The sequence below is a fragment of the Tamandua tetradactyla genome, chromosome 13 (assembly GCF_023851605.1).
Source record: "Tamandua tetradactyla isolate mTamTet1 chromosome 13, mTamTet1.pri, whole genome shotgun sequence".
Taxonomy (NCBI): Eukaryota; Metazoa; Chordata; class Mammalia; order Pilosa; family Myrmecophagidae; genus Tamandua; species Tamandua tetradactyla.
In genome coordinates this window covers 27,585,248-27,594,563 of record NC_135339.1, presented here as the reverse complement: position 1 = coordinate 27,594,563, position 9,316 = coordinate 27,585,248, and the positions used below count along the sequence as shown (strand labels likewise).

At 47.3% G+C, this 9,316-nt stretch overlaps 1 protein-coding gene across 1 annotated transcript in view; it reads left to right on the top strand.

Moving 5' to 3' along the window:
* Positions 1-286: 286 nt before the first annotated feature.
* Positions 287-9,316, top strand: part of TSPAN15 (tetraspanin 15) — a 49,120-nt gene continuing 40,090 nt past the window's right edge. Inside the window, exon 1 of the mRNA XM_077125056.1 lies at positions 287-494. Coding sequence (XP_076981171.1) covers positions 399-494 — 96 coding nt within the window. The 5' untranslated portion in view covers positions 287-398. The remainder of the gene's footprint in view (positions 495-9,316) is intronic.

Here is a 9,316-nt window from a genome sequence, read left to right as displayed (position 1 = left end):
CGCCCCCTCTGTACCCGGTATTGGGTACGCTCGCGCGCTCCCCAGCGCCCCCAGGGCGCCCTCAGCACAGGCGTTCCCAGGCGCCGACGCGAGCTTCCTCGCAAAGCCGGAGCCACCTCGCCTCTCTTCGCCGCCTCTCCCCGCCTCCTCTCGAGCTCAGGGCCGCAGCCCCGCCCCCGATCAGCCCCCTCCCAGGGGCTGGGCCACCGCCTCGCTCCCATTGGCCGCCGGGGCTGGCTAGCTCTCCCATCCCGGCCGTGATTGCGGCGCCTGGGTGCCAGTCCCGGAGAGCGCGCCGGTGGCGGGGCCCGCGGCCGGGCAGCCGCAGGTGGGGCCGCGAGTGCGGCGGAGGGACCCAGCCCTGGAGCCCTAAGAGGCCCGCGCGGAGAGCGCCCAGGATGCCCCGCGGGGACTCGGAGCAGGTGCGCTACTGCGCGCGCTTCTCCTACCTCTGGCTCAAGTTCTCCCTCATCATCTACTCCACAGTGTTCTGGGTGAGTGACCCTAGTAGCGCCGGGGATTGGCGGAAGGTTCCCACTCCCTCGACCGCCCCCGCGCCCGGCCCTGCCTCCTGGCTCGGGTCTGAATTTAATTCCGTCCGGACCGGCGCCCGAAGCGCGCGCCCAGCTCCTCGAACCGCTCTCACTGAGAACCTGGAAATTCAGCTTGCCGATTTAGCCTGAGTTTCAGCTGCCGGGTCCGGAACACAAGAGCGTGGGCGACAAGAGCCTATGTGGCTCACCTTTGTGCACCTGGCGCGGGGTTGGTCCCTGGCACCCGCAGTCACCGCGTTGGCCGCGCCCGCCACGCCTGCCGGGCATCCCTGAGTTCGCCAGCCCCCTTCTGGCTGTGGAAAGGAAGCGGGCAGGCTTTGTGGTCCGGGGTTGGGACAGCTGGATTCTGGGTTCTGTCCCGTTATTTAATTGTCGATTGGGCTTAGGCAAGATGCCGGCTTCGCGTCCCCCTCCCCCTTCCTCTCCCACCCCCGGCGCGCCTTGATTTCCTTATCTGTCCAAGGAGGTTACTCTTGTCCTCGCCGCCGCGTTGTTGGGAGGATGCCACTAGGCAATGTTTACAGAGGTCTCCCGCTGCCATCCGAGGGGCTCACCACACTGCCACTGGGCTTTGCCACCTCTTCCTGTTTTGTTGGGAGTCAGGATGGAAGTGATTGGAGCAGGAGACAGGATTCGAATCTCACCCTGCGGTTTTCTAGCTGAGTGATCTTGGGGGGGGAAGTTACTTCGTCTCTCTATGCCATAGTTTCCTCTTCTGCAGAATGGGAACAGTAATTACACCTAACTCTTACGGTGGTTGTGAGGTTAAATGACCTGGTGCACGCACAGTGCCTAGAACAGAGATCAGGGAAGAGCTCAAGAAGCACAAGCCATTATTGTTGTGAGCAGGGAACCTGGAAATCTGAAAGTCTGTGGTGTGCGCTGCCCCAGGAGACTGGGTCTCTTTACAGGGAGGTCATATTGGCTGAGAGCCCACTTAAAAATGGAAGTGTCTTTCCACAGGCCAGCTCCAACTTGGCCACTCTGGAAAATTCCCCTGCTTCCATATGCCGCAGGGCAGATCTGCCCAGTGACCCCAGGCTGCAAGATCACTGATACTGTCCTCCCCCACTCAAGACACACACACGTGCACACACACACACACACACTCCTGGTCTCCTCAGCCTACTCATTCTGCCTGTTCTGCTAGTGAGGGCTGTTAGATCTGCCACAGGACTAGCTGTCCCTTGTGACCCCTCTGTGGGTGTGACCTGACCTGATGGTCAGAAAGTCCTGGCTCTAGTTCTGCTCTGTACCTGACGCATTGGGAGGTCTTAGGTAAGTCGCTTCCCTGTTTTGGGCTTCGAAGTTGCTAACTGAGTTGCCCAGGGACTCCCATCCAGAAAGATGCTGAACCTAGCTTCCAGTTCTGGTCTCGAACTATAAGTAATGTGGAAAGACACGAGCATTATGTTTGGGGACTCAGAGGATGGTGGAAAGACCCCTGGGGAAAGGTCCAGAGAGGCAGAAATTTGTTTGAGGGATTGGAATGGGGTGATTTGAATTTTAAATTCAGCTATTCTTACCTCAAAGGTGCATTAGAATCAATTAGAGAGGGTTTATAAAACTACAGGTGCCTGAGCGCCTCTAGAGAATTTGTTTTCAGCTCATTTGGCAGGGGGGGGGGTGGGTGGCGTGCCCTGGCACTGGTATTTAAACTTACCCCATGAGTCTAGTAGGCAGTCAGGGTTGAGAACTACTGGGCAAGATGGTCTCACAGGCTCATTGATTCTGATTCTGGATGCCCTGAGGCATAGCCAGCCTCAGAACCCTTCTCTCTGAAGATCAGAGTTGAAAAAGGAATGACCAAGGTTAGTGGGTAGGGAGGGGAAAAGATAAGGGGAGATCAAGGGTCAGAGGTGGGGGGTATTTTTTGGCTTCACCCCCCTCCCTTGCTGTGTAATCACTATCCAGTCTCAACCTCCCCAAGCCTCTGTTTGCTCATCTATAAAATGGATAACCCATTCCTTGTCTCACCTGTGTCACTGGATTCTTTTTACATTTAGTGTTATGGGGAGATAGCATCATATGAGCCCGCCAAATGTCATACAGAAGAAACCAATGCAGTTAAATAAAACGGAGCTGGAGTTCTTAAAGCCTCATTCTGACACTGTCCTCTGCAGCCCACTCTGTGGTCCTTGCTTTGCTCCTTGGGGGTGAGATGAGACTCAGAATTTGGAATCTTTCCTCTCCAGCCAGCTGGGCTTGTCTTACCAAGTCCTTGACTTCCCATCCCTGGAAGGATTTCTGGTTAAAAATTTCCCCACTCACGCCAAGAACTCAACCACCTGCTCACGCTGCCAGAAAAGGTCCAGGTGCCAGAGTTTGACTGTAGGGCGGAACCCCAGCCTGAGTAAGTCATTTATCCTGAGCCGGTTTGATGTTGATTGGAAACATCATTTACAGGAAAGCCCATTGTCTCTAGTGCCATCTCTTGGGAGGAAGGGTGGAGCTAAGGGTTACTTGCTTCATAAGCCCAAAGGGCTAATATTTTTTATCTCAGTCTTAAGGCCTGAAAGGGACCATGCATTTTACCTTAGCCACGTTCCTTCTATGATACCTTTTGTTTAAAAATTATTACAGATTAGGAAATGCATGGACATGGTAAAAACTTAAAAAATACAAAACGGCAGTCATCGGTGACAAGTGTCCATCCCACCCCTCTCCTCCTGTCCAACTTCTCTGAGATATCATAGGCGTAGGATGTCCTAGGCACAAAATGTGTGTGTGTCCAAAGGTAACACACTATACAGAGTTCTGCCCCTTAATTTTCAATGTAAATTTAAATCCAGGTAAAGTGTGGAAATTTGCCAGCTGCTGCCACATCTGTTTGATTGCATAGACTTCACTGTAGGAATTTATTTAATCGATCTCTTAGATTGTCTCTGATCTTTTGTTATTGCAAACTGTGCTACAGTGAATATCTCTGAACATGCCATTTTGCACATGTATGTGCGTATCTGTAGGATGATTTCTAGGAGCGCATTTGCTCAGTTAAAGGGACGTATATGTACAATACACATGCAGAAATGTACATATCGTAGGTGTATAAGACTTGATGACTTTTCACCAAGTGACCACACCTGTAGAATCAGCCTCTAGATCAACCAGCAGAACCCATAAGGTCCCCTGTGCCCTCCTCCAGTCATTTCCCCTTCCCCCAGGGGTAAGCCCTATTATAGCCTATAGCACATGGAATAGCTTTGCCAGGTTTTCTCCGTGCATTGACAATTTTGATAGATGTGGCTAAATTGTCCTCCATAGAGGTGATACTAGTTGTAATATTATTTGTTTGCTTAACATATTTCTTTAAATTGACTCACTTTTCAAGCTTAACTTTATTTTTAAAAGGTGGCTTTATATTATCAGTGCCAATGGGAAGCCAATGCCCTTCATCATAAATAGCAGGCAACCAAGTAAATGGAGTACAGGGAAAACTAAGCATGGATACTGCACCTGCCGAAGGCTGCGAACCTGAGCTGCCCCTTTGTTAAAAAGGCAGGTTGGCAGATGTTTTGAAGGCATTAGAAACTGGCACCAAAACAGAGTCGCTGGATGTGATCAAAAGGACCAGAAGGGTATTTAAAAAGGAATAGTTTTCTCAGCCAGTGGGACAATATAACCTTAAATCAGTGAAAATGGTCTCCCGTTCCAAACTTGAGGATCCTCCTGTGGCTCCCAGTTCAGTGCTCCCTCCGGTGTGTCATGGTGAAGTCTCTGTTATAGATGAGCTTACCCTGAAACACTTAGCGCCTCCTTTTCCCACCACCCGGGGTGAATCATCTTGACACATGTGCCCTCAGCCCGTGGAGACACGCCTCTAATTTTAGCACTGACCACAGGGCATCCTAGAGATCCAGTTCCATAACTGTGCTCCCTTGCTGGACTCTGAGCTCCCAGAGGCTGGGGGTAGCTTGTTCATATTCTCCCTGCTAGTGCTGGGCTCGCTGGCAGGTGCTCTGGAGAGGCCTGCTGCCTGGTGGTGGTCGGGTTACAAGCAGCACCTTGCCGTGGAGACGTGAGCCGGAGGTGCTGGACAACATCCAGCTGGATGTGTGCTCAGCGGTGGTCAGATTTGCAAAGTGGGTTGTGCTGGTCACTGAGCTAATACTGGCTCTCTAGAAGGCACCAGTGATGGCTAAGGGTGGGTAGGGGCGTCAGGAAGAAAAGTACCTGGGGAGGGTAGTAAATGCCAGAGGCAATATGAACTCTTCCTTGTCTTTTATCCTCCAAGGATGGACTTGGTTATCATATTTTGACCTGACTGTGTGTTTTCCATTCCCCTGTATGACGGTAGTTAAGAGTATGGGCTCTTGATCAGGCTACCTAGGTTCAAATCCTAACTCTGGCACTCATGGGTTATCCAGTTTAGGCACCTGTACAATTTAGGCACGTGTACCTATATGTATGTATATAACTGTTAAGAATTTATTGTAGGAATTGCTCACATCATCGTAGAGATTGGCAGTTCTGGCAAGTTTGAATTCCTCAGGGCAAGCCAGGAGCTTGGTTCTCCAAGGAAGGTTTGGATGAATTCCCCAGGAGAAGCTGGCTGGCTGAAGTAGAGACAGAAATTCTTCCTTCTGGTTGATGAAATCATCAGTTCTCCCTTTTAGGCAATCAGATGGTTTGGATGAGATTTCTGTTATTGCTGAAGGCAATCTCCTTTGCTGATTGTAGATTAAATCAGCCATAGGTGCAGTCAACTGATGACTTATATCCACAAAATATCCTCATGGTACCAATCAGACTAGTGCTGGCTTGACCAAATATCTGGACACTATAAAGTGGCCAGGTTGACACCTGAACTTAACCATTGCAACTCCCATTTGCCTTAGTTGCCTTATCTGTAAAATGGGGGATATTAGTACCTACGTTAGAGTTGCTGAGAAGATTAAATGGATATAATTCTTAGAAAGACTTTAGGACAATGCCTGGCATGTGGTAAGCACTGCATCAACTATCTAAAGGGTTTGCTGTTCTTTTTCCACCTTCCTCTCTATTCTTTTAGGTGTTCCAGAGCCATAGATTGAGAATCAGAAGGCACTTATGGGCATGTGAGCACAACCTTTTCATTTTACTGAGGAGGAAACAGAGGCCAGGAGAGAGGATGTGATTTCCCTGAGGTTCCACAGGTGGTTAGTGACAGACCAATAGCAGGACCCAAACTGCCTGACTGGTTTCGTTGTTGAGTCCCCATGACCGGCCAACCCTGCACTCCCCCTCACCCTGTGGCCCCTCCCTGGGTGGGGGCCACCTTTTCTGAAAGCAACGGGTACCTGACCTCCTACTTAAGCCCTGGGTGAAGCTAGATGGAAAAGAAAGTAGATTTGGCTCCCAGAAGGATTTTTTTACTTTTGAAAAGAACTTTATTGTTTTTGTGAAAATCATATGTTCACATAGTTAAAAAAAAATTCAAGCAATTCGGGAAAGTACAGTGAGGACAATAAAAATCACCTTTGCTGTTGGTGGAAATGTATAATGGCACAGCCGCTGTGGAAAACAGTTTGACGATTTCTCAGAAGACTCAATATTAAGTTGCCCTATGACCCAGCAGTACCAATACTCAATATATACCCAGAAGAGCTGAAAGCAGTGACATGACAGATATTTGCACACCGATATTCATAGTGGCATTATTCACAGTTGCCAAAAGATGGAAACAATCCAAATGCCCATCAGCAGATGAGTGGATAAAGCAAATGTGGCATATGCATACGATGAAATATTATCAGTAGTAAGACAAAATGAAATCCTGAAGCATATGATAATGTGGATGAACCTTAAGGACATAATGTTGCATGAAATAAGTCAGACACAAAAGGACAGATACTGTATGATTTCGCTGTTGACTCTGGAAAAGGTAATCTCACAGGTTTACACTACAGAATAGAGGGGACCTAGATGCACACAAAACCTAGAGATGGGGTAAAAGCTACCCAATGAGGTTGAACTTAAATGTAAGGAAACAGATAGAAGTGATGGTAGCTAATTAGTGGGGTTGTATGTAATATTGCCATATGGAAGGTGAGTGTGACTGAAAGAGGTTGTGTAGTGCCATGTATCCCACTGATTAACTCTACAGTTATAGATAAGTTCTCACATGAACTCCTTCAAAAGTGTGATCTTGTACAAAGAGTTAATAATAGAGGGGGATGGGGGAAAACTAATATTACATACTATGAACTGTAGTTACAGGAACCACAGCAATACCAGGGATGAATAATTGGGGTGGGGGCAGGATGAGATTAGAGGAGGTTTTGATTTGATATTTGGTGAGGCTTTTTTTTCGTCTCTTTGGACCAGTGAAAATTGTCTAAAATTGAGTGTGCTACTGATTATGCAACGAAGTGAGGTCACGTAAGACATGTCCGTTTATTTTGGACAGTATACATGATGCCCAATGGATGGAGAGGGACAAAGGATACAGTGACTGAGAAGCCAGAAGGTGAAATGTGACATATCTCTATACAAACGATGGAAATGTGATATATATATATATATATGAATGATGGAACAACGTACAGAAAGGAGCGATGCTGTGAGGCACTCAGTGAGCTGAATGAACCTTGTGGGCAACATGTCGTACAAAATAAGCCAGAAACTGAAGAGCAAATATGCTGTGGTCTCTTTCAGAAAATACTTACAAGAAAAATGAAGCCTGGATTGTAAGGTCTTATAACGGCTACACTTACTCTGAAATTGTAAGTGTGTTTCTAGGTCCTGACACACTGCGCTGTGTGTGTATAAGCTGGTCTTTCCCTGGAGTTGTGAGCACCTGCGTGACACCTAAGATGCGGAGCTGGGGTTGTGCAGCTCTGAAAGTCAGCATGCCACACACCATAGCAGTTACACTGGGAAGGAGACCAGGCTTCGATTAGACCCAGAAACGAAGCCGATCTGGTTGGGACGGAGGTAAATCAGAATACAGGGCAAAAGATGCTAGTGTAGGTATTCTAGAGCTTCATGTACTATATATATATGATCAAAGGCAGAGAAGTTTATTGTGTCTAGAATCTAAATTTTATGTAACACATAATCTAAATCAGCCTGTCTGGATCACTCATTTAAATAACCCAAACACGCGAAGCCCAGAACGGGAACAAGGTCTTGTCATTCTGTATAGCTTAATGTAAAAGGTATTGGCAGAGTCTCTTGAGGGACTGAAGAAAAAATATGGAACTATTAAACTTTTCCATCTGGGAACCCCCTGGTACCCTCGCAGACATTAGGGACTCCTGCCTGAAATAGTCCAAGCCCTTGATTTTGAAGTTTGCCCTTATGGAACTTATTTCTATAGGGGAAGGCTAAGCCTACCTACAATGAGGCCTGAAGGTTGCTTCCAGGAAACCTCTTTTGTGGCTCAGATGTGGCCTCTCTCTCTCTCTTTCTAAGCCTGACTCTACAAGTAAAATCGTTACCCTCTCCCCTATGTGTGACCTGACATCCCGGGTGAAAGTCTCCCTGGCAATGTGGCATGTGACTCCCAGGGATGAGCCTGGCCCTGGCATAGGGGGATCAACAATGCCTTCCTGAACATAAGGGGCGGGGCGGGGGGGGGGGGGGGGAGAAGAAGCATAGCACAATAAGGCATCAGTGGCTTAGAGGGTTCAAGTAGAACCAGAAGGCTATTCTGGAGGGTACTCTTACCCAAACTTCAGCTAGACATTGCCAATTGCCAAGGTATGCCATGCCCCAACCAGCATCACTCCTGTTAACCCTCAGAAACACCCAGTGTATTAGAGAGGCTGGAGGGAAGCACCTGGAACTGTTGAGCTGTGTTCCAGTAGCCTTGATTCTTGGAGACGATTGTATAAAGATTTATACAATCCTCCTGTTATCCAGGGTATGGATAGATGAATAAAATAAATATGGAAAAAATAAATAATAGGGGGGACAAAGGGCAAAATAAATTGGATAAATGCAAATACTAGTGGTCAATGAGAGGGAGGGGTAAGGGGTATGTTTTGTATGAGTTTTTCTTTTTCTTTTTGTTTCTTTTTCTGGAGTGATGCAAATGTTCTTAAAAATGATCGTGGTGATGAATACACAGCTTCGTGATGATATTGTGAGCCACTGATTGTACCCCGTGTAGGTACTGTATGTGTGTGAAGATCCATCATTAAAATATTAAAAAAAAACCCCAAAACACCCCAGGCTTTGAGACTCTATAAAAGTTTCATGCACAATGTTTACTCTCCTGAAACCTCAACCCCCAGAGAGTTCTTAGGCTAGATAAATCCTGAAACCCATAGGGGCCAGTTTCTCCAAGATTATCAACTAATTACATCCCCCTATCTTTTAGTCTTAACACCCCTTCTCAACGTGAAAAAGTTAGAATGGGCATTGCCTAAAGATCCCCATAGATTGGGGGAAGGGTCAAAGGAGGAGGAGTCATAACAGAGAAAATAGGATTTAACAGACAACTATGATTACTGAATCACTATATTGATATTTCTTTTAGCCTCCAGTGTTTTGGAGCAGCTAGAGGGAAAAACCTAAAGTTGTGGAACTGTAATCCATACCAAAGTCTGTCATTTGTTCTGTAACCACTAGTTTAAATGTACTTTGAAAATTCTTGTTTTGTGTGAGTGAACAACTGGCCACACATCTCTTTGTACATCTTTTTATTTCCTTAATTCTTTTATTGTGCTTGACTCATGGACAGGCCCCTTTTCCTTTTGTTATAGGCAAACATATCAAGGAAGAAATGGTAAAACAAGCGGCAAGTGGGGCGAACTTCGCCTGGGAGATCTAGCCAG